General features: G+C 44.1%; 1 protein-coding gene across 1 annotated transcript in view; it reads right to left on the bottom strand.

Moving 5' to 3' along the window:
- The window catches only part of PKD1L3 (polycystin 1 like 3, transient receptor potential channel interacting), a 79,419-nt gene that overhangs the window by 20,098 nt on the left and 33,783 nt on the right, over positions 1-25,538 (bottom strand). Inside the window, exons 16-35 of the mRNA XM_070953201.1 lie at positions 24,698-24,843; positions 23,396-23,590; positions 22,743-22,868; positions 20,987-21,172; positions 20,043-20,167; positions 18,702-18,828; positions 18,255-18,386; positions 17,280-17,502; positions 16,130-16,323; positions 13,638-13,868; positions 12,556-12,657; positions 11,476-11,654; positions 8,681-8,827; positions 8,048-8,247; positions 6,826-7,037; positions 4,023-4,239; positions 2,843-3,041; positions 2,297-2,299; positions 906-1,137; positions 214-310 (exon numbers count right to left, since the gene is read on the bottom strand). Coding sequence (XP_070809302.1) covers positions 214-310; positions 906-1,137; positions 2,297-2,299; positions 2,843-3,041; positions 4,023-4,239; positions 6,826-7,037; positions 8,048-8,247; positions 8,681-8,827; positions 11,476-11,654; positions 12,556-12,657; positions 13,638-13,868; positions 16,130-16,323; positions 17,280-17,502; positions 18,255-18,386; positions 18,702-18,828; positions 20,043-20,167; positions 20,987-21,172; positions 22,743-22,868; positions 23,396-23,590; positions 24,698-24,843 — 3,273 coding nt within the window. The remainder of the gene's footprint in view (positions 1-213; positions 311-905; positions 1,138-2,296; positions 2,300-2,842; positions 3,042-4,022; positions 4,240-6,825; positions 7,038-8,047; positions 8,248-8,680; positions 8,828-11,475; positions 11,655-12,555; positions 12,658-13,637; positions 13,869-16,129; positions 16,324-17,279; positions 17,503-18,254; positions 18,387-18,701; positions 18,829-20,042; positions 20,168-20,986; positions 21,173-22,742; positions 22,869-23,395; positions 23,591-24,697; positions 24,844-25,538) is intronic.

Genomic DNA, 25,538 nt, shown 5'->3' with positions numbered 1-25,538 from the left:
CCTTTCTACCCAGCTGCTTACCACTACTGGGAAAAAAAATGGGACAAATCTCACTTAGCAACAGAAGTTTTGGGTTCAATTGTGGTTGTAAGCCAAGGATTACCTTTACTAAACTAGAATTTCCAGCATCCCTCACCAGGGCCTGTTATAGTCAGCTCAACCTGGAAAGACGCAGATACTCTGCTCCAGGTCTCAATGAATTAAATAGATTACCTGTGACCGACAAAGGACCGTGAATATGTGTGTTCTCCTCGTCTTCCTGTTCCACCTTTTTCAGAACCAGAGCAAAGAAAGCAGCAAAGCCAAGAACCTAGGAAAAAGCAGTACATACACAACTTTGACTGAGATGCTTGGGCCTGTTCTGACCTAGGCTTCCTGAGAAAGCATATATCACAATCTTAGTCCCCCGAAAAAACTCTTTTATTGAGACGGCTGTGAATTATGGTCATTCACAGCCCGTAACGATTCACAAACAGCCTGTGAAGATTCCGACAGACGTCTGCTCAAGTGGACACAGTCTTTCAGGGTAATGTTGATAAGCACCCACCTCTATCTCCCTTGAAATGCTGCCAGAGACCTAATTGTCCATTAGTTGTGCAAGGCCAAATGGAGCACAGAATCTGTGACTCTGAGACCTCTGCTTCAGTCCCCTCCTTCCTAGCACCTGCAGGGATGTCCTTGGTTCCCAAGAGAAAGTATTTTGTTTTAACTACAACACACCAACTATCTCTATTCCCCCCCCCTCCCTATCCCTTTTCTCCAGGATGTCAGCAATGGCCTCCGTCAGGCCAGCTTCAGGGTTGACAGCAACTTTCAAATCAAATTGCATCGTCTTAACTAGGGTTGGAGCCATGTCATACTTCACAGAAGAGACATAGTTGTCCATAAGAAAAAAGAAAAGATACCTTTAATGGCTGGGTGATGAAGAGGCTCTCAAAGAAAGAGATGGCCATGGAAATCAGCCACTTGATGGAGTTATCCTTGCCATAATGCAGTCCATACAGCATGGTGAAGAAACCAGAGACTCCGCTGGTCAGGACCACCAAAAACCAGCCGACAAACACGAACCACCAAGGTAAACCTTTAGGTGTCAATTCTTTCTTGTTATCTCCAGGAAGGCTTGGAGTTGGTGAGTTCCTAGAGTAATAAAGAAATGGGTAGTACCAGGGCTGGGCACGGTTTGCAATCAAGCAATCAAATCCGGACGTTGAAAAAAGTAGAGAAGGAACAAAAAATAGAGAAGGAGCTGAGCCAGAAGGAAGGAAGGCAGACCAAGGGGAAGATTATTGTATAATGAGAACTTGGCTAACAGTAACAGAGTTGGAAGGGAGCTTGGAGGTCATCTAGTCCAACCCCCTGCTCATGCAGGAGACCTGTACTAGGGATTTGAACCACCGAACTGCCAACCTTTCTGATTGACAAGCTCAGCGTCTTAGCCACTTGAACCACCTAGTCAGGCTTGAACTTCAGCCGTTCCTCTCTATTGTTCTTATGGATGAGTCTGATGTGAAGCAGCATTCTATGGTACTTCAAGGACCAGTTATTGGTTTTATTGAGCCACGGTGGCGCAGTGGTTAGAGCCGCTGTGGCGCAGTGGTTAGAGTGCAGTCCTGCAGGCTACTTCTGCTGATCACCGGCTGCCAGCAGTTTGGCAGTTTGAATCTCACCAGGCTCAAGGTTGACTCAGCCTTCCCATCCTTCCAAGGTGGGTAAAATGAGGACCCAGATTGTTGGGGGCAAGAAGCTGACTCTGTAAACCGCTTAGAGAGGGCTGTGAAGCACTGTGAAGCGGTATATAAGTCTTAGTGCTATTGCTATTTATTAGATGTCTATTCCACATATTTATTTATTTATTTATTTATTTATTTATTTATTTATTTATTTATTTATTTATTTATTATATTTCTATACTGCCTTTCTCCCGTAGGACTCAAGGCGGTGTGCAGCCAAGAAAAATATAGATACACAAACATCATAAAATTGCTAATTAAAATATTACTTAGTTTGGCCAATTAAATAAAACCCAGAATTAGATAACATTTTAAAAAATCATTCACATGTTTGTATGTTTAGTCCTGCCTGTTGGAACATCAGGTCTTGAGGGCATGGCGGAAAGCACGGAGATCAGGGATATTCCGTATCTCCGGGGGCAGTTCATTCCAAAGGGTTGGAGCCCCCACAGAGAAGGCCCTCCCCCTGGGAGTCGCCAGTCGGCATAATTTGACTGACAGTACCCTGAGTAGTCCCTCCCTGTGAGAACAAACTGGTCGGTGGGAGGCTATTGGTGGCAAAAGACGGTCTCGTAGGTACCCAGGTCCTAAGCCATGGAGCGCTTTAAAGGTGATAACTAACACCTTGAATCGCACCCGGAAGACCACCGAGAGCCAGTGCAGCTCGCGCAAGAGAGGTGTTACATGGGCGCAACGAGCTGCGCCCATAATCACCTGCGTGGCTACATTCTGGACCAACTGGAGCCTCCGGGTGCTCTTCAAGGGGAGCCCCATGTAGAGAGCATTACAGTAGTCCATACGGGAGGTGACTAGGGCATGAGTAACTGTGGTTATCAAGGATTTTTTTTTTTTTTACATTTGTCCAGTAACAACTCTGGAAATAGGCTGAACTAAGAAGAGGCAACTGGCTCAAAGTCCTCCAGGAAGTTTTCATGGCTGTTGTGGGGGAGGGGCATCAGAAGCTGGGTCTCCCTCTTCTTCATCCAGCATCTCCGCTGCTAAAGCCACCCTGGCTCTTTTATGCGATTTCCTATGAACCAGGAGCCGTGCTAAAATTCTGGATGGAAGTGGCCTGTTTTTACCTTTCGCTGTCAGGCATCGCAGAGCAGAGCTGACTTTCCAAAAAGCATTTCATGTGCTGAACCTGTCGAACTGCCTGGGTGTAGCTCTGCGGGTCCTGGAAGCGATGAGGTCCCAGCAGCTCCAGTTCAAGCTCCACGTGCTGCAGCTGCGCATGGAGGCAACGCTTGTAATCCCGATGCTTCAGCCTTTCCCCCATCCCTCTCTCTGGCGTTGGGGTCCTTCTCTTTTCTGATGGAGGGAGGAAAGAGGCAGGGGGAGAAGGAAGGAAGGAAAGAAGGAAGGAAGGAAGGAAGGAAGGAAGGAAGGAAGGAAGGAAGGAAGGAAGGAAGGAAGGAAATAATGTAGATATATATGTCAGATGAGAGAAGGAGGGAAGAGGAGGAGAGGAGGGAGGGAGGGAGGAAGGAAGGAAATAATGTAGATATATATGTCAGACAAGAGAAGGAGGGAAGAAGAGAGGAGAAGGAAGGAGGGAAGGAAGAAAGATATATATGTCAGACAAGGGAAGGAGGGGAGAGGAGGAAGGAAGGAAGGAAATAATGTAGATATATATGTCAGATGAGAGAAGGAGGGAAGAAGAGAGGAGAAGGAGGGAGGGATGGAAGGAAGGAAGGAAGATATATATGTCAGATGAGGGAAGGAGGGGAGAGGAGGAGAGGAAAAAGGAAGGAAGGAAGGAAGGAAAGGAAGGAAGGAAGGAAGGAAATAATGTAGATATATATGTCAGATGAGAGAAGGAGGGGAGAGGAGGAGAGGAGGAAGGAAGGAAGGAAGGAAGGAAGATATATATGTCAGATGAGGGCAAGAGGGAAGAGGTGAGGCAGGCAGGCAGGAAGGAAGGAAGGAAGGAAAGAAATGTAGATATATATGTCAGGGGAGGGAAGGAGGGAGGAAGGAAGGAAGTTATTTGAGAATTATAAAAACCATATCACTGTTCTGAAATTCTATATAAAATGTGCTCAGGGACAAACTTAAATTTTGCATCCAACACGTGTAATATGGTCCAGAAGTGTGAAAGTCTCAATTCGTTGAGAGAGAGGAGATAGTGCTAAAAGTCATTTTAAACACACCTGCCTGTGAGACAAGCGGGAAGAATAACCAGCTTAATTATCACCACAACGGAAGGAGATTTTAATTGGCTAATTAAGATTCCGTTTTGAGAGGTCACCCTCTCCTTCACTTGTGGGAATCCTGCCACGTATGACTTACCTTCTAGATCCACCAGCCCGAGGCTAATGATAATTGGGTCATCTTTCTTTTTGCTCTCATCGTAAAATTCCTCCCCCACCCTGTTCTGCTGACAGATAATGTCCTCCACCAAGGCCAGCAGCTTGTTGATATCAGTCGATTTACTGAAATCTGGATCCGAGGAAGGTAAAGGGGCCTTTAGGGTTTTGAACAGGGAATTGGCAATCCGCCTAATATCCTGGATAAAATTGTTAAAAGAATGGTAGTTAAAAAAAAAAAAAAAAGAGTTCGATCAGAATCATGGGAATGATGCTCCTTCCACACAGATTGCAAACCACACTTTTATTGTTGTCTTCTAAAGCAAGATTAGACAATTTATTCTGGATGAGAGCTTTGATCCTTTAGTATTTGTGTTGGGAGGACTTCCTCCAGGAATAGAAGGCAGACAGGAGGAAAAATCCCAAAACTCTCCAAAATTCAATTCGTGAGGGGAAAAAAGAAATCTAACTTTTTCCTAAAATTATTCAGGGGCTTAAAAAATATATATCGATCTTTCAGAAGGGCAATCTTTCTAAAACCACAGTTTTCCTGGGCCAAAGGAGACCATCACATTTTGAGGTGGGAATGGAAATGGAAGATCAAGGAGTCACACAAGAGAAGGAGAAGACAAGGAGAAATGAAGGGTCTTGATGCTCTCTGAACTTGATTGTTTTTTGCAGGCGTTTCATTACCCAACTAGGTAATATCACTGATAATGCTACCTAGTTTGAATAATGAAACATCTGCAGGAAAACAACTAAACTCAGAGTGTCAGTGAGTTCATGACTGGGGAGACATGGTAACAAGGTCAGCCAATGAATAGCCATAGCAACAGATCAGCCAATGGGAGCTGAAACAGTTTGGAGTCTGGGTGTGGCTTAGCTCTGAGGTCTGTCTGCTGAATTGAAACTGAAACAGTTCTCTCCTCTGCTTGTGTTTTGCTTGTAACTACTACCACGTTGGAGAATCTGTCATTGGTATTGTATATTTATTTCATGTGCTATTATGGATATGAAGAGAAGTTAATGAATCCTGCTGAATCAGTTACCTGTGTGGGCTTTTTGGATTTGATTTCTGTAACAAATTCTGTTACAGGGAGCACTGAGAATCCTTCATTTCAACCCCGAGCTACAAATACTCTCCTCTGTTGGTATAAGGAGAAATGGACAGCATCTCCATCCCAGATTGTCTAATCTGACCTAAGCAAAACTTATTCTCATGAAAATAATTTAGGGTCTTTTCCTGGTTTTTTTTTAAATTAATGTATTAGATGTATAGCCTGCTTTTTTTCCCCCAGAAGCTCAAGAGACCATATATAGCGCTCTTTCTTTCAGTTTTTCTCCCCAAAATTCCAAAGGGCAGGTTGGGCTGAAAGAGGTTCATCAGGTGACTAGCCCAAAGTCACCTGATGAACTTCTATAGACAAGGTGGATTTGAACATGAGTTTCAAAGGTCCTCATCTAATACCAAATCCCACTTTCCTCCAATGGAAAGAAATGCAAGTTGAAAAATGCAGAGAAAGAGCTACCTGAGACACTGCCACTTAGAAATTGTGTCACTGGATCCAGATAGGCAACAGGGGCACAGGCAGGGGTGAAATCCAACAGGTTCTGACAGGTTCTGGAGAACTGGTAGTGGAAATTTTGAGTAGTTCGGAGAACCGGCAAATACCACCTCTGATTGGACCCAGAGTGGGGTTGGGAATGGAGATTTTGCAATATCCTTCACCCAGGAGTGGGGAGGGAATGGAGATTTTGCAGTATCCTTCCCCTGCCACACCTACCAAGCCACACCCACCAACTGTAGTAAAAACAACTGGATTTCACCACTGGGCATAGGAGGCTCCCCTAAATTTGACTATCTGAGTTATTGAGTTCTCAATGGGTTGAGTGTCCATTGAGTTCAGCACTGTCTGCTCTGACTGGCAGAGATTTCCAGACAGAAGTCTTGCTCTTCAATAGCGCTGCCCTACTTTTGAGAAGACTATAAAACAGATGTCTAAGTTCTAATCGAGTCATATGGGCATTCAGCTTCTTGTTTCATTTGATTAAGTTATTATCATATTTGAACATCTAACAATAGGGAAAGATACTTGTGGGATGGATACCTTCCTGGAGTTGGGTACTTAAGATGCACCTGAGCATCATTTTCTGTTTTGCCATAGAAAACAATATGTCTTAGGCCAGGGGTCAGCAACCTGCGGCTCCGAAACCACATGCGGCTCTTTGGGCCCTCTGCTGTGGCTCCCTGTTGGGTGATCCCACCACTGCCCCTCGCCCTCCCGTCTGAGTCACTCCTCGCCTGGCCTAAGAAGGTAAGGGCGACGGGGGATGGAGAAGTGGCCAGGGCAGAGACAGAGAGATACAGAGAGAGGGGGGAGAGAGAGAGACATAGAGAGAGAGGGAGAGAGAGGGAGGAGGGAGGGTGGGAGGGGAGAGAGAGATATGTCAAAAGGGCTTTGTGGTTCCTGGTGTTTTTTAACAACTGGTTCTCTGCCCTAATGACCGACTGGGTAGGTGTGGCTGGGGGGGGTCATGTGACTGGTGGAAGTGAGTGACATCGTGTTGGCCACGCCCACCCTGGTTTTGTGGCTCCCGATGTTTTCTTTTCTGTGGGAAACGGGTCCAAATGGCTCTTTGAGTGCTTAAGGTTGCAGACCTCTGTTTTAGACTGTTCTTGCTCATCATTTGCTACTTGAGCGTCCTATCTGAGATGGGATCTCTTACATCAGTCAAACCATCTGTCTCACTCGCCGTAAATAATTCCAATCACTTGCCTTGATCACAGCCTCAGCAGTGAGGGACACATTTGGGGGAGATTGTTGGGGAAGAGAAGGCAAGTCAGGGGATACACGCCCACTTTTTCCTGGTTTCTGTTCTTTCTTAAACTGAGAACGGATATTCCTGAAGATCTGGACGATGAGCAAGTTGATGGGGAACATCAGGATGGAGCTTTCAAAACCAATCATCACTTCTTGCCACGTGAACTCTATCTTGCCTGGGAAGAGCAAGCGAAAAAGAAAGGTCATGTGCTTGACCAGTTTTGACTTAATCTATTTTTGTAAAGCCAATTTTAATGAATTGGAAGCCATGGTTTAGCATAATGTGTGAATCCTACTTTAATAATGCCAATAAGACACCAGCTTAATCCCATTCAAGTGCACCAGATTATGACTAATATTGACATTAATGGAGCATTTGGCCATGCTGCACAGAAGTCATATGAGTTACAATCAACACAAGTAGATGGTTGAAAGAAAACTAGAGTATTGTTCCAACAGAAGGGTGTGGCTTTGAGTCTTTAAACAACGATTCTACTGACAATTGTTTAAGGTTAACAAAAGTCCCTTTGAAGGTGAATGAGATACTTAGCTACGTTGAGACTCCAGCTATCTTGACTTTTGACTGTAATGCTTGATAATTGGGGAATTGTAGTCCAATCTATCTGGAAGGTACAAGATTTGGGATGAAGGCTCCCAACCCATCACCCCCTACTCTTCTCTCGCTCTGCTTTTTTTTCAATAATCATTGGGAACATCCATCTCACCAACTTCCCTAACTGTCATTCCTTGTTCTCTTCTATTCCACCTTTTCTTTTGCTTTTCATATGCCAGATTCCATATCTCCTCTTGGCCATCTCCAAATACAAACCACAAAGAGGATTCAAGACAACATATTTCACCTACAAATGACAGACTCCATAGTTCTTACTCACATCTGTCTCGGCAAAGCATTTATGCAGCAGATTTCATAAAGATTAAACATTTTGTAAGTTTTTCTCCAACATCTTCATAACAGTCATTTAGCATACTGTAGGTCAGTATAGTTTTTGGTAAGGGGAGGAATCAAGAAAATGTTTTCAAAGTGCCACCAACTTCAAAGCAAGAAGAAGCATCAAATCTAGAATTTGTTCTCCGTGCCTAGATTTCATATTCAGATAGTCCTCTTAACTCCTCTTAGTTGTCCTTCCTACTGTACTCTAAAGTAATAAAGCCGTAATGCTATTACCTAAATCCATTTTTTGGTCTGCTGGATCCTTGGGTATCCCCCAAAACATGATGCTGGTCAACATGGTGCACAGAAGAAGCGAGAAGCAACAGGACACTCTCTGGGCTCGTGTAAAAGAGCTGCGTGGACAACGGTTGAAAATGGAGTACCAGATATGGCTGTCGCGAAAACCTCTGGAGGTCTTCATGAAAAAGAGATTGCTGAAGAGAAGAGAAAGAGACCAGATGAAACTATGAGGAACCAAAACAAAAACTGCTGCTTTTTGCTCACCAATTAATTACCTCTAGAGCAGGAGTCTCCAACCTTGGCAACCTTAAGAATTATGGACTTCAACTCCCAGAATGTTCACTAATTAATTATCTCTAGAGCAGGAGTCTCCAACCTTGGCAACTTTAAGAATTGTGGACTTCTGACTGAGGAATTCTGGGTGTTGAAATCCACAAGTCTTAAAGTTGCCAAGATTGGAGTCCCCTGATCTAAAGCCATTTTTTTAAAAAAATATATATATATATATAAGTAGAATTCTGGAAACTTGACCAAACTCTTTATTTTTTTTGAGCCTTCGTTGGAAATAAAAAAAATATATACTATATGTTAGGCACACCACTTTCCAAAACAAACAAAAACACACACCTGAACTGCTTCATGTCTTGTTCAGTGGCCACAGGGAAGACTTTATCTAGGACGCAATCACCAACGTCAATGGCCAGCCAAGAGTTACAAAGAAAATACCACTTCTGATCAGTGGCCACATCATGGACGAGAATGCGATTCACATACCTGCGAATGAAAAATATAAAAGAAAGGACACGGTGAGGTTCATGCATTATATTAAGCAATTGCATAGTTAGATAACAGTTGGTTTGCAAAGCAAAGTAATCTGGTTCCCACACCACACAACACAGAGAGCCAGTTTCGTCCAGTCAGGGGTGGGCTTCAAAAAATTTAGCAAGGCGTTCTCTGCCCAGTTGCTGATTGGGGGTGGCCATGGTGGGGGTGGCCTAGTCGGCCTCCTGCACCACGGAGGGCGTTTTTGCCCTCCCCGGGCTGTGGAGGCTTTCCTCGAGCCTCCAGGAGGGCACAAACAGCCTCCTCAGACTTTGGAGGCCCTCTGGAGCAGTGGTGAAATCCAAACCGGTTTGCTGGCTGTGCATGCGCACTGCGTGCCAAATGTGCACTGCATGCACATGCACACCGCGTGCCAAAAGCACACTGCATGCATACTGTGTCCCAATCGTGCACTTTGTGCGCACATGCGCAGGCATAGTACACACCAAAAGGACTCTTGGGAAGGTAAGTAGAACAGCAAGGGGGGGATCAGCTGTGGCGCGCGATTTATCTTCACTAGAAAGCAGGTTTTTCTGCTTTCTAGCAAAGCTAAACCGCGCTGCACAGCTGATTGTCAGAAATTGGTTTAGCTTTTTTAAACCACCAGTTCAACCAAACCGGTAGCTTTTTTTTATTACTGGTTCGCCCGAACCGATAGTTTTTGTCACTATCAGTTCGCCTGAACCAGAGTGCACTGGTAGCATTTCACCCCTGCTCTGGAGGCCCATTTCTGGCCTTCCCAAACTTCCAGTAGGCCTGTTTTTTGCCCTCCCTGAGCCTCTGCGTGCGCCCTGCACTTACCTGCATCCAAAACGGGCTGCGTGGGGACTCCTGAGAGGGGCGGGGTGGGCAAGGCGGAGCCAGCCAGGAGCAGGATTTGGGGGTTCTCCGAACTGCACAGAATCCCCAGCAGCCCAGCCCTGGGTCTAATAGTTAAGGCATCAGACTAGAACAGTGATGGCTAACCTTTTTGCCATCGTGTGCCAAAAGTAGGGGTCATGTGTGCGTGTGCCCATACCCATAATTCAATGCAGTCTGCTCCCCGCACATGCATGCGTGACCCCCCTATGCGACCCCCACTTGGCACACAATGGCCCGTGGGCCCGTTTTTCATCCTCCCCAGGCTCCAGAGGCTTCCTTGGAGTCTGGGGAGGGTGAAAACTGCCTCCCGCCCCCCCCCCGAGGCCCTCCGGAGGCCGGAAACAGCTCATTTCCTGACTCCAGGTGGGACCGGAAGGCCTGAAAATCAGCTGGCCGATGCACACATGCACGCTGGAGCTGAGCTAGGGCAACGCTTGCGTGCCCACAGATATAGCTCCACGTGCCACCTGTGGCACGCGTGCCATAGGTTCGCCATCACAGGACTAGAAACTGGGTGACAGTGAGTTCTAGTCCCACCTTAGTCATAGAATAGCTAGGCTGATACAGTAGAATGTGTGAACCTAGTTTACAAACCTGTAAACTTTTACTTACCCAAACCCCAATAAAATCATTTGAAGCTATCTGGCAGTCTTATTCTTGATGGAATAGATTGACGACTGGCCAACATGTTCTGGCCGCAAGCCATTTTTAGACTCACTTAGTAGAAAGCAGTAATATTTCACGTCTCACACTAAGGACACTCTTGATACCAAACAACATTAATTTTTCAACTGGGCGCCTTTCAGAAGTCATGGTCTACCACTCCCAAGGAATTAAACAATCTATAAAGGTTAATCTAACAAGGCAAGAATTGTAACCCAACATATCTGAGGGCCCCTTTAAATTGGAGTTCATTAAATTAAAATAGAAGAGCCCTTCCTTGAACTTTCAGGAAAAAGAACAATTTTATTTCTTTATTCATATCTTCATTTTTTAATTTGATATGGCTGCCCAGTTCACATCTGTGACTGCGAGTTACTTCAATGCAAAACCATGCAAAAAAAAAAATTAACCAGAAATGTAAATGCAAACAATAAAGAAGTATTTCAGAAGATGCCCTCTTTGCAAAAGGAGGATAAAAGGACATTTCTAGTTCTGTTCTGTTGGGGCTCGCCAGCTGGCAGCAGATTTGGACAGTGAGGAGGTTGAGGAGGAACATAGGCCAGTCCTGGAGTCTGGGGAAGGCTCTGACGAGGGCTCTGCATCAGAGGCAGAGAGGGGGCACGGGCCGTATGCCAGTTTTCAGTTGCCTTCGGAATCGGACATCAGTGAGGCAGACGTACAGCTGGAGCCTGTTCCCAGTGTGCGCATGCACAGAGTTGCCAGACGATGGGAACAGCTAAAGAACAAGGGTCGACTTGGGAGTAAGGCCACAGGTGGACAATGAAGGGCCCCTCCCAGAGGGAATAAAAGAGGAGCGAAAGGGGAGTGGAGTTTGCAGGAGACAGTTAGTTCATTCCTGCATTCTTGCCATATTGCAGCGTCTGAAAGATATCGGCCTGGCCACTCTCCAAGCTTGATCAAGGTCAGCAATTGTGAACTATCTTGAAAGACTGTGGGAGAGGAAAGACTTTGCTGGAGAGGAATACACTGTAAATTAAATAAAATTATCGGGACGAGGACTCGGCTTCGTGTTGCTGGGGAAGCCTAGGTCAGAACATGTTCCTTCTCTTACGTACCAGGCAGGGCTTGTTCCTGAATTGTCATGCCACAGTCTGATACTCTGTAGTTCCCCAAGAGGAAAGAGGGTGCATAAGACAAAGATATCCACACCCCCTCGCTCAAAAACGGGGGTGTCGGGGTCCATCAAATGATGCGGCTCACTCTCTCCTTCCTGGCCATACAAGGTGAGAGTCACCTGGAATAGAAAGGATGCATAAGGATTGCTTCACTTCCTCGTGTATTTCATTTGCCTACGGGTAGTCCTCAATTTAGGACCGCAGTTGCGCCCCAAATTTGTGTTGCAAAGTGAGACATTTGTTAAGTGGGTTTTGCCTCATTTTACGACCTTTCTTTGCCACCGTTGTTCAGTGAATCACTGCAGTTGATACGTCTGTTACACGATTGTTAGGTGAATCTGGCCTTCCCCGTTGATTTTGCTCATCAAAATGTTGCAAAATGGGATCACATGACCTTGGGACACAGTGACGGTCGTAAGTCTGAACCAGTTGCCAAGCATCTGAATTTTGATCACATGACCGTGGGGATGCTACAAAGGTCATAAGTATGAAAAGTGGCCCTAAATCACTTTTTTTTACAGTGACGTTGTAAATTTCAATGGTCACTAAATGAACTGTTTTATGTCGAGAACTACCTGTACATGCCAGTTGTCAAGTGCCTAAATTTTGATGCTGTAACCATGGGGGAATGCTGCCAAGTTTGAACAACATTCGTAAGTAACTTTTTCCCGTCCTGTCATAACTTCGAATTGTCGCTAAACAAATCGTAAATTGAGGACTACTTGTACTGTATGAAGGGTTCCTATTTGTCTATCACTGTTCGTCTTCCCTCTAGCAAATTACAAGGCATGAGTGTCTGAGGATCAGACAAGAGTACACTGTGCAGATAGTTTTTTTTAATTTTCATTTTTATTAATTAAAGATTAGGCCATGCGCATGCCATGCTAAGTGGGGAATGCAATAAGGAGGGTTTATGGCTTGGTGATTTAAGAGAACATTCTCTCTGGCGCTTATTTAGACTCGGGATGAAATAAGTGCTATGGCTCTTTTAAGCCACAAGATCTGGGACTCCATGGCTACCTTAGAGGTCGTAGCTGCACCTCGGCGATGTCCGGTATAAACTGTCACTAGATAACGATATTGAGCAAAAGGATCATTGTCTTCCAGGAGGATTATCTTCACCTAGAGAGAAGTAATGCAACTTCAGAAACAACCAGGAGATGTTGAATAGAAATATGACAGTTAGAACAATTAATCAGTGGAACAACTTGCCTCCAGAGGTTACGAATGCTCCAACACTAGAAGTTTTTACGAAGAGATTAGATAACCATTTGTCTGAAGTGGTGTAGGGTTTCCTGGCTAAGCAGGGGGTTGGACTAGAAGACCTCCAAGGTCCCTTCCAACTCTGTTATTCTATTTTGTAGACATGTAAATAAACAAGGAAAGATTCCTTGCTAGATCAGTGTTGAGAGGTTTAAAAAATGTACACTGTTCAAAATCTACAGAATTGAAAATGGGACAATCTTCCATGGTGGAAGATTGGATAAGCAAAAAGCAAGTTGCCTCTCGGACTTTCTGGTCCCAAACCACTTTTGGGACAACCGTAAACCTGGATGACTGAAAATCTTCATAGACTTCATGAATTTTCTATATATATAAAAATGGCTGTGTGTGTGTGTGTGTGTGTGTGTGTGTGTGTGTGTGTGTGTTCCAGCATAACTCTAGAATGTCTCAAACAATTTCAACCAAACTTGGTACACAGATAACTTACTCTCTGGAAACAAATACTGTGGGGGTAAGACACCCCTAACACTCCTCGGGGGAGGGGGGTGTTCTGTTAAGATACAGCCTGTTGTGCCTTAAAATAGTGTCTGCTGTACTGCCTTAAAATGGCTTCTACTGTGCAACACAGTGGAGTTGCTATGGTAACAGCTTCACAGTACACCACAAGGGGGCTCCCTCTGGTAAGAGGGAAAATCTTAATACAGGATTGGGATAAATAAATACCTGGGCAATGCCGGGTTATCAGCTAGTGGTAAATAAACCATGGTACCATCTTGTAGGTTCCATAATGGCTCAACCCCTCTTTACAAAAAGAGAACTCTTTGTATTGCAAAAGAAGATGGGGGGGGGGAGCCAGACCGACACTATGTACAACTTACTTTGGCATCATCTTGGATGTCTTTTCTTCTGGCCCAAATCAAAACCAGAAGGTAGATGAGGAAGATGCATCCTACCGTTGTCACCACAACAGGGTTGTCCACAAAAGTGGCAAACAGCTCCACAGTTTTGCTGACATCGATGGTGTTCGGCATGACAAAGAAAGAGCTACCAAAGTAGGTCAGGTGGTTACATAGACACTGAGTATCCCCAGGAGTAGTTTTGGGACCAACCTAGAAGCCAAAGAAGAGGTGTCATTTTGATCTCTATCTCTATCCCATCTGTACAATCACAGACTTCACACAGATGTTTGGGGTCTTTGTTTCCACATCTGTCAGTGTGGTAGGTAAAGTGATCTCGTTATAGTGATCTTGCGAGACCCGGCCACGAATTGGAGTGTATGTGTTTTAAAGTTTTAATGTTTTAATGTTTTCTTTTAATTTTTGTATGGGATATTGTTGCATTGTTTTATTCTCTGTTGTAAGCCGCCCAGAGTCCCTTGGGAGTTGGGCGGCATAGAAATGCGACAAAATAATAAATAAATAAATAAATAAATAAATAAATAAATAAATAAATAAATAAATAAATAAATAAATAAATTGCTTATTATGCAGGGAAAGAGACGTTTCCCGATCTCTGGATCGGGACTCGTTAAATACGGTCACTCATGCTCTTGTTACTTCCCGCTTGGACTACTGCAATGCTCTCTACATGGGGCTCCCCTTGAGGAGCACCCGGAGGCTCCAGCTGGTCCAGAATGCGGCCGCGCGGGTGGTTATGGGAGCGACGTGGCGCTCCCATGTGACCCCCCTCCTGCGCGAGCTGCACTGGCTCCCGGTGGTCTTCCGGGTGCGCTTCAAGGTTTTGGTTACCACCTTTAGAGCACTCCATGGCATCGGACCGGGGTATCTACGAGACCGCCTTCTGCTACCAATAGCCTCTCACCGACCAGTACGCTCCCATAGAGAGGGGCTCCTCAGGGTGCCGTCGGCCAAACAGTGTCGACTGGCGGCCCCCAGGGGGAGAGCCTTCTCTGTGGGGGCACCTACCATCTGGAACGAGCTCCCCCCAGAGATACGGAAGATCCCGGACCTGCGCACGTTTCGCCGTGCTCTCAAAACTTTTCTATTTCAGCAAGCTGGCCTGGCCTAACTCCCCTCTTTTAAATTCTTAAATTTTAAATTTTTTAATTCGTGATTTTATAAATTGGGTGTTTTAATCTGTGTTTCGGCCGAAATATTTAATAATTTTAAGGGATTTTTAATATTTGTATTGTCTGTATTTTATCTTGGCTGTTCACCACCCTGAGTCCTTCGGGAGTAGGGCGGTATAGAAATTTGATTAATAAATAAAATAAATAAATGTGGAGAAAACCTCATTAGGTTAAGATTTGATTTCACAGAATCATAGGGCTGGAAGGGACCTGGGCGGTTTTCCAGTCCAATTCCCTGCCCAAGGCAGGAGTCTTTTTCATTCTTTTGTTTTCTTGCTTTTACCTTCTATTATAGAAAGCAGGCAGACCTTGAGGGTGGAATAAAAGGTGCCATCAGTTTAGAATCCTTGCATTGCCACAAAAGACTCAAGTCCAGCCCTCCTTGAATTCAGTTGGCCCTTATCTAGCACCAATGTAGTGCTGGCTATTTGTTGACTAGATTCTTGTATTTGTTGTCGTTGTTAGTTGCAAAGTCATGTCCGACCTATCGCGACCCCATGGACAACGTTCCTCCAGGCCTTCCTGTCCTCTACCATCCTCTGGAGTCCATTTAAGCTCACGCCAACTGCTTCAGTGACTCCATCCAGCCACCTCGTTCTCTGCCGTCCCCTTCTTCTTTTGCCCTCAATCATTCCTTGCATTAGGCTCTTCTCCAGTGAGTCCTTCCTTCTCACTAGGTGGCCAAAGTCTTTGAGTTTCCTCTTCAGGATCTGGCCTTCTAAAGAGCAGTCAGGGTTGGTCTCCTCTAGGACTGACCAGTTGGATCGCCCTGCAGTCCAAGGGACTCGCAGGAGTCTTCTCCAGCACCAGAGTTCAAAGGCCTCAATTCTTTGGCGCTCAGCCTTTCTTATGGTCCAACTTTCACAGCCATCCATTACAACTGGAAAAATCATAGCCTTGACTATACGCACTTTTATTGCTAGAGCAATAAATCTTTCTGAGCTATAGTTCAACTTATGGTCCTGATCCTTTGTGTCTGACAATAAAGGGCTACACATGTTTCTCTTTTAGGCAAGAGAAACACTTCCCATGTAGTCCTAGTTTCAATTACATCTTCATTTAAAATCAGGTTGTTTACTTTTGACCCAGGGGGAACTAAGTCTTACAATACACCAGTTGTCCATAACCTGCATTCTCCGGAAATTTTAGCAATATACTGTAACTCCCAGCATTCAAAACTTGCAGTCCCAGTATATCTAAAAGATCTCACAGCAGGGAAAAATGTTGCCTAGCAATAAATCTTCAATATGTATTCCAATATTTCTACTTCTCTCTACTTACGCGGCATCCATAGCTATTCCAGCTCTTTTGGTGCTCATCCCAGAATACGCATTGGGACACAAAACAAGTGATGGAGAAGTTCATTTCATTGGAAGCAAGGAAGTCCAGTTCTGTGTCTGGTCTCACTACAAAATAATACATTCCTTCTCCAAATATCAGATCTTCTGAGTGAAGCACCCAGGAATATACTTCATCTGAGTAGCAAAAATAAAACAAAAAGCAACAAGTATTTGTTAGGTGGTTGTTGTTTTTTCCACAAATTCAGATTCTACATAAAATATCATTATGGCCACACAACAGTTACAAAATAATTGATACTCATTACAAAATAATTTACCAGTTTTTGGATTCTACAGAGATCAAATTTGATGCCCTTTGAGTAGACTTCATCAAAATCAGATAAAGCCATGTAGAGATCAGATAAAAAGTTGAATAAATCTGGGATATAAACAGTGAATAAATACAATCACCAGTTTATAAATGCAGATCAATTTTAGCACAGCAATACAAGAGCATTGCCTGGTTAGGAAACCAGTGTTAAAACATACAGAATTGTTTTTGAAGAGTCTTTTGTATTTATACCAAAAAGGATTTTAAAAAAATGTTTTTACGTTACTTCAAAAGGAGTTTCCAACTTTTTCAGGCTGGTAGACGTGTTTGGAATTTGTGAATGACAAAATGGATGCTAGGAGGAATGCAAAGCACTGATCTGCCATCCTCTATAGATCCTTTTGCCCCAAAATGTTCACTCTTTACCCTATTATATTTTATTATTTAGCAGTTTGAATTGTAACACTCATCTAACCATCATCTTTATTTTCTAATGAAAGTTAAGGGTGCGATTTTAGGCTGGGGGAATTCTTAAAAAGAAAATGACACTGAAAGTTAACCATTTCATTTTCGGAATGCTAATTTTCTATTTTGAATTAAACAGAAAAAATAGGCAGATTAGGAAGACAAGTGGATTCAAAGGACACAATGACACTGTTAAACCCCATGCTAAGGACCACAGAACTATGTCATAATGTAGTTAAAGATATAGTTTTAGGTCTGATCCAAGCCATTATTGGTAATCATTATGTCTTAGTCAATAAAGCATGACTGATTGAGCTTTAAAAATGTGCAACCTCTTGAGAGTATTTTATTTTACCTCTGGTATTTCTGTTCTGAGGAAGGCGTGCCATCAGTTCATGATCAGTCTCGTTGGGAAGGTAATCGTATCCCAAATAAAGGATAAGTGGAATATTTTGATCCACCTCCAGGTAGATCACTAGAGATGAGTCTGCTGAAGTCACGTTGACTTGGACAGCTGTGAAATTTCCCAGATTCAATATATTCTTATCCTCTTGAGTTGCGGGACTGGGTAGCCTTATCTATGGTTAAAGTTAACCAATTAGCTCTGGAAATCCATTCATACCTTGAGAGCCTTAAAAAATAAATCACAAGCATTTACATGATAGCAGTAACTATAGTCTTTGTAATTTACGCCAACTTTTTATAAATTTAAGGATAATAGGACAAATAAGAAGGTGCTTCTGTCTCCTAAATATTGAAGAATGGAGGAGAGAGTGAATAACTTGAGGAAGAGAAAATGGAGGGATGTGGAGAGATGTAGAATGCTGGTAGAATATTTAGTCTTTTCTGCTCTGATCATTCTCAACTCTGGTATTACTACCCATTTAATAGAGGAACTACAAATGAAGAAGAAGAAAAGAGCAGAACCATCAGGATACAGGACAAATTTGTCTTCAGCAAACCCCCTAAGACAGGGGTGTCAAACTCGATTTTATTGAGGGCCGCATCAGGGTTGTGTTTGACCTCGGGGGGCCAGGGGGAGGGCATGGCCAGAATCGGTGTGGCCAAGGTGGGCGTGGCCTACTCAACATCACTCATTGAGGCTCCTTTTTGATCATGACAGCCTCCTGCAGCCCCCTGTCAGCAAAAATGGAGCCCAGGTGGGCCACACATGGCCTTCCCAAGCTCCATTTTCACTGGCAGAGGCACCGTGGGCCGGTCCTTCGCTGTTTCCAGGGCGGGCGTGTGGGCCAGATCTAAGCACCACACAGGCCTTGAGTTCGACACCCCTACCCTCAGGAATGGAAAGCACGCAGAGAACAAAAATTACCTCAATATCTTCTGACAGGTCATACACTGGAATGACCAGTCCATCTAGGCTGGTGAGAGTCAGGCCTCCAACGCTTCCGTGGATATCAAATGAGTCACTTGAGGAAAAGGGATTCACCGAGAAGCTCACCATCTGCAAGAAGGGATACTTAATGGTCAACATTTCTTCAGTTAAGGGCCAGTCCCTGTCTCTCAGCCCTTGGAAGGATGCAATGGCAAATCACTTCTGAAATCTTGCCAGGGAAACCTGCAGAAACTTTTCCCGAACAGTCACCGGAAGTCAGTCTTGATTTGAACCCACCAAAGTAAAAAAGAAGGAGAGACGGTCATATGGACCCTTGCTGCTGTTTCAACATTTAAATTCTGACTAAAAACGAAAAGAGATTTCAAGACCAGAAGGAAACCCATTCTAAGAACAAAGAAAACCCCAATAAAAGTGCAGGCTTGCCCTAATGTCCACCATCTCATCGCTGTCTCCCGAGATGCTGAGAGAAGAAGCAGAAGGGAGCGTGAAGGCAGCGGAACTGGAGTTGGAGATTTTAATGGCCGTGCTGTTGACATTCTCGGTCTGCAACCTTTACACAAAAGGGTCAGAAAACAAGACAGATGAGAAGACAAGGCAGAAAAGCAAAGACACAGATCCTAAGTCGCAGGCTGCATTGGGTGAAAGGGCTCAATTTATGAGGAATGTCTCCTCCCTTGATCTTCTCTTATGCATTCTTAAGAGGAGAAATAAGAAACAAGTAAGAAACTGGGTTCATAACACTCTGTAAGATAGAATGTGGCTGTTTGGCTTTGGGTTTTGTTTAGTACATTATAGGGATCTGGATAATGTTATTAATCATGGTTTATGATTTAACATGTCCTGCAATGATGGAAGGGAAGGGAAGGGAAGGGAAGGGAAGGGAAGGGAAGGGAAAGGAAAGGAAAGGAAAGGAAAGGAAAGGAAAGGAAAGGAAAGGAAAGGAAGGGAAGGGAAGGGAAGGGAAGGGAAGGGAAGGGAAGGGAAGGGAAAGGAAGGGAAAGGAAGGGAAAGGAAGGGAAAGGCTATCAGGCCTGACTAGCCTGACTAGTTGGCTCAGTGACTAAGACACTGAGCTTGTCAATCAGAAAGGTCGGCAGTTTGGCGGTTCAAATCCCTAGTACAGGTCTCCTGTGTGAGCAGGCAGTTGGACTAGATGACCTCCAAGGTCCCTTCCAACTCTGTTACTGTTAGGTAAGACCAGAGATGAGCAGAAAGGACAAGTATTAGGTAAACCTTAGTTTGTTCCTAGCATCTCCAGCTTAAGGAGCCTAAACAGAAGATCTAGGAAATCATTCTGAGAAGCTACTTCTAGGAAAATAAAAAATGCTAAGTGAAATCAGTTTATTTTGGGTTTAATACAATGCATAAACTCAGAAATGCACTTTATGAAACAAACTAGGATCCTTCTATCCTTCCTTCCGTCCTTCCTTCTTTCCTTCCTTCCTTTCTTCCTTCCTTCCTTCCTTCCTTCCGGTTAGAATGCAGTATTGCAGGCTAACTCTGCCAACTGCCATCAGTTCGATCCTGACCAGCTCAAAGTTGACTGAGCCTTTCATCCTTCTGAGGTCAGTAAAATGAGGAGCCAGATTGTTGGGGGCAATGTGCTGACTCTGTAAACCGTTTGGAGAGGGCTGGAAATCCTCCCTCCCTCCCTCCCTCCCTTCTTTTCCCTAGGGTCATAAGAAAGTTTGCAGCCCAGATAGGATACCCATGGTATAATATGTCTTTCCTAAACAGAAATGGAAGTCAGTTGAGATGGGTTACCTGTTGATATACATAGCCGCAGAAGGAGCTGTTAGCACCAAAGGCTCATTGTCGGGCAATTTTCCAAAAAGGAGAGCACTCTGAAGGTTTTCAACCGTGGTTATGAGTTCTTGTGAGACTGAATTCTATGGCAGAAGAAATAAACCAGATTCTGTAAGAGTCCTTTATGTCAGGTAGAACGGAGGTCCCCTAAAGATATTCCAATGGGATACCAGTATCTCCACCTTCTATGACATCCATCAAACTGTTATCTAACAGAACATTGCTTTATATTTTGGATCAGGGGTGAAATGCTCCAAAGTCTGCTACTGGTGTTTTTCGCTACTGGTTCGCTGAGTGTGCGCATGTGCGGTGTGCGCCAAATGCTCATTTTGTGTGCATGCGTACTGCAGGCGCTACCGCGCAGCGCTGAAAAAGGAGGATTAGGAAGCCTTTTCTAAGGTAAGTAGAACAGTGAGGAGGGGAAAAACAGCTGTGCCGCACGATTTAGATTCACTAGAAAGCAGGAAATCCTGCCTTCTAGCTAATATAACTCGTGCGGCACAGCTGATTGTCGGAAATACCGGTTTGTCCGAACTGGTAGCATTTTTTTTTACTACCAGTTCGCCCGCTAGCTTTTATTACTACCGGTTTGAGCGAACCGGTCCGAACCAGTAGCATTTCACCCCTGTTTTGGATGCCTCTAACCATTTACAAAGTAGGAAATGGGAAAACCACACCATAAATTGCTACCCTCCAATGTGACTTGAATATGAAGATGTGTTAGAAATTACATGCAACCTGTTAATGATAACAGTGGGTGAAAAGACAGGCACCGATTTTATGAGAGTATCCAGAACATGCTCGGGACCAGCATCACATGGGACCATAAATAGTGAACAAGGATACCAACAAGATTTGCAGAGGCATGCAAATTGCAAGACAACACACCTGCTTTACCACACCCTCACCTGTGCCATCTCAGGGACAGAGACTTCTTCTGTTCCATTCTGCACAGTAGCTTCCAGGACATTGCTTACTGCGCTGAAAAGGTAGCTGGCAGCTTCCTTGCGCTTTAGATGATCTCCATCTTCTGTGTCCAACACCAGTAAGGATTTACTAACACTCTTCAGCGTATGACTGGCTTCCACCTAGAGAGGAGAAGAAGAGGTCTGCAGGAGATGACCAGGCTGATCCTGAGGGCGGGGTCAAGCATGTCATCAGTCTCAAGTCCCTTCGCTCCCAGAAGAGATCTTAACTCCAGCACACCTTGAATTCTATTGACTCTTATCTAGTGCCAATATGCTTTGACTGCTAATAGTTCCCAATAAAGAAAAATATTTGTAGCTTAGGGTTGAAATGGGGGGGGGGGGGTCTCCAAAGCACTAATAATATTACCTAGTTTGGATAATGAAACATCTGCAACAAAACAACCAATCTCAGAGAGCACCAAGGACCCCTCTTTAATAGTTCAGATTCTTATACAGAAACTCCTCCACTTACAGCAGTTCATTTAATGACCAACGTTACAACAGCACTAAAAAATGTGATTTACGATTGTTTTTCAAAATTACGACCTTTTTACAGCATCCCCATGATCATGTGATCAAAATGTTAATGCTTGGCAACCAACTCATATTTATGATGGCTGAAAATGTTCTGGAATTACCAAGAGCCTTGGTGGCGCAGCAGACTAAAGTGCTGTTAAGTAGCACCAGCTGCCTGCAATTACTGCAAGTTCAAATCTCACCAGGCTCAAGGTTGATTCAGCCTTCCATCATTCCAAGGTAGGTAAAATGAGGACCTGGTTTGTGGGGGCAATAAGCTGACTTTGTATAAAACAGAACACCGCTTAGGGGGGCCAAAAGCCCTACTAAGCAGGTATATACAAAAGAATGAAGGCTATTGCTTAACGCATTGTAAGCCTCCCTGAGTCTCCGGAGAAGGGCGGCATATAAATCGAACCAATAAACAAATGAATAAATAAATCCCCTTTTTGCGACCTTCTCACACGCAAAGTCAAGGGGAAAGCCAGATTCACTTAACAACCCGGGTTGTTAACTGCAGTGATTCACTTAACAACAGTGGCAAGAAAGGTCATAAAACGGGGTCAAACTCACTTAACAAATGTCTCACTTAACACACAGAAATTTTGGCCTGGCTATTATTATTGTCCAATCTTGCCATGTTGCAAGTTAATGCTTTGCTCTCCTTCTAAAAAAAAATAAATAAATGAAATTGTTCTGACCCATTCCCTCTTTGTTTCCCCCAACTTTTTTTTTTTTTTAAACAAATTTCCCCCCTTTTACACGCTGTGGAATATTTTCTGAAATGACCCACATTCCGCTTCTGACATCCTTCTTACATTCTGGGTTGTTTTATCCAGAGGACAGAAAACACGAGGAAAACACGACTGGCTTAGGGGTTAATACATCTACCTAATATGCAAGCAACCCAGGTTCAAATCCCCGAAGGGTATGGCTAGCTGATGAGAGCTAAATAGCTTGAAATAGATCTATACTAGTCTCGCTTTATTTCTTACAGACTGGCTAGGCGGCTCAGTGGCTAAGACGCTGAGCTTGTCGATCAGAAAGGTCCGTAGTTTGGCGGTTTGAATCCCTAGTATAGATCTCCTGCGTGAGCAGAGGGTTGGACTAGATGACCTCCAAGGTCCCTTCCAACTCTGTTACTGTTACAACACCTGCTGGGCTGCCCACTCACCTGTGCAGAAGAAGAGAGTTCATCGCTCCTGTAGGTGATTTCCTTGAGGACTTCTGACATTTTGAGGGCTGTCTGCATCGATGTGACATTAACCACGGAAAGGGTTGTCAGCATTAGCTCTCTAAGCTTGAGAGACAAGGAGAGACCATGAAAGGAAGGACGCATAGAATAACAAGGAGGCATGTGCGTGCCAGATAAGGTACTTCCGGTTTCCAACAAATCTTCCAGTTACTGCCGCGCATGCGCACACGCCAATCAGCTGGCCAGTGCTCATGCTCACGCTGGAAAATGGAAGCACTGCCACACGCACAAAGGCCAATGGATTGTCGCGGAAGAGGAACGGGCTACGCCGCACATGCCAGGCAACATGGTTCCATGTGCCACTTTGGGCACACGTGACATAGGTTCTCAATCACGGCTATAGCCGCCCTGAGTCTTCGGAGAAAAGCGGCATATAAATTGAACTAATAATAATAATAATAATATGATATTTCAGTTCACTTCATGGTCTTTCCAATATGACAACAAATTATTATGACCCCAAAATTGCTTTCCATAACTGAACTGTACAGATATTGTTTCTTGAACTATTGGTTCCAAACTCAAGCACAACTGGAGCAAATGGTTTTGAGAGAGAAGCTCAAAAGACGAACCTCTTTCCGCGTATCTGTCTGCAGAGATGAATTAAAATTAGATTCTTTCCTTTCTTGGTTAAGAACAGAAGAAACCGACTTATACAGCTGAAAGAGGGACATGCTGTTATTCTCTCCTTTTAGGATGCTGTTTGATTTTTCCAAAATCATGGCCTGCAAAGTTTGGTTCCCACTGTTTATATCTTCAGGTTGAACCTGGCAAAACAAGATGGTTTAGGAGGGGGGAAAAACAGAGTTGTCTGTCCGTCTGTCAGGGTTCCAAGTAACACCCCCCCCAGCAGAATCAAAACTCCAAGGCAGACGTATTCCTCAAAGTATAGATTTATTAGGAATTGTTCTGCCCCACTTACAGACCCCAAAGAACGCAGCACACACAAAGTCTGTACAAACCTTAGTTTTACTAAATTAAATAAGTTTTTTTTTCCAAACAAAGGTTGTTAATTAACTTTCTTAACAGCCTACAAGAATCCAAAGAATAAATAATCTTAATCTTACTTTGGTTGGCAGAAAGCCCAGAAGCAATTTGCAAAGAACTAAGATTGAGGCACGAAGGAGAGTGAACGAAGTTGTTCCCTGCAAATTGTTTCAGTCGGCATTCCTCCTTAAATAGGCTAAGGGAGTGGCCAATTAGCCCCAAGCCTTACTCTCAAGGAGACCTTCTCCTGAGAAGCCACTCCTGCCTTTTGGCAGCTCTGCGCGTCCGTGCATCGAGAAGAGGCTCCTCCTCTTCATCCTCTTCACTTAAAGGAGTTTCTGGAGGTTCTGAAGGCCCTGGCTGAATCCCCGCCTCTGGCACCACATCTTCTCCAGCCTCCTCATTGTCCGACTCGAGTGCCAGCTGCACAGGCTGCTGGCGCAGCACCACACCAGCCTCCTCGCTGTCCGAATCAGCTACCAGCCGCACAGGCCGCACATGGGCCACAACAGGAATGTCATATTGTCACATCTGGGGGAAACCCCATTCTGAAAGCCCCGCGTTTTCTCCACCCAAATTAAAGTCAAAGTTCTGTACCCTAATCCACATGTCCGTCACATGGTCCAATCCGTTCACTGTCCCAAGTCTAGTTGACCTCTGTCCAGGAGTGGGCTACTGGGGGTTTGCAGGGGTTCGGGAGAACCTCTAGCTAAGATTCTGTACAGTTTGGAGAAACCCCAAATCCCACTCCTGGCTAGCCACGCCCACCCTGCCCTGCCCCTCCCAGGAGTCCCCCATGAGGCCTGTTTTGGATGCAGGTAAATTCAGGACGAGCATGGAAGCTTGGGGAGGGCAAAAAACAAAAAACAAGCAAGTCCATCACTCACCCTGACAGTGGCATTTGAATAAACAATATGGCCATAATTATTGGTCACTGAGATTTTAATCTGAAGAATAAAGTCATTGTCTTCTTCTCCCAAAGGAAGGTAGACCAAGGGTAGGGCTGGATCTTGTCCACAGTGAAGGAGTGAATCTGAAAAGAACAAGAAAAAAGGAAGTGGACTCAGATGGAACTCACCAAACGAAAAAGGATGTTTCCTTAAGCCATTAAAGGGCTAATGAACCAGTCTATGTGCCCTTAAATTGCCTTGACGTTATAATTTATTGGCTATTCTCTCTCTCTCTTTTTTATTTTAAAACAAAACTTTATTCATTCTTAAAAACATTTAAAACATACAAGTTTCTCTTAGTCAAGAAACAAATTTACATATACAGTACACAACTTCACCTACTAACTAATTTCCATTATTATATATACATATATACAAACATACAGTGACATATTTCATTTTCTATCCATCTGACAGTGCAGTTTTTAATTATATTGATTTCTTCTAAATTTCATCTCTACCCATTTCCCCTCCTCTGATTTATCCACTGGTACCCTCTATTCCATATTGTAAAATATTTTGAGTCCTCCTTGTCCTGTAACTCTAAATTTATTTTGTCCATTTCTGCGCATGTGTATATCTTTTGTATTAGCTCCTGGTCGGTTGGCAATCAATCTATTTTCCAAAGTTGTGCTACCGCTAATCTAGCCGCCGTAATTATGTGAAGTATTAAATATTTTATATCATTTCTAATGTTCTTTTTAATCATGCCTAATAAAAAAATTTCGGGTTCTAATTCAATTTCTTGCCTTGATAGTACAGGGGTTTAGTGCACCCT

Source organism: Pituophis catenifer, unplaced genomic scaffold (genome assembly GCF_029215685.1).
Source record: "Pituophis catenifer annectens isolate HBS135680 unplaced genomic scaffold, rPitCat1.0.hap2 SCAF_13, whole genome shotgun sequence".
Taxonomy (NCBI): Eukaryota; Metazoa; Chordata; class Lepidosauria; order Squamata; family Colubridae; genus Pituophis; species Pituophis catenifer.
This window is presented reverse-complemented; position numbering and strand designations above follow the sequence as displayed.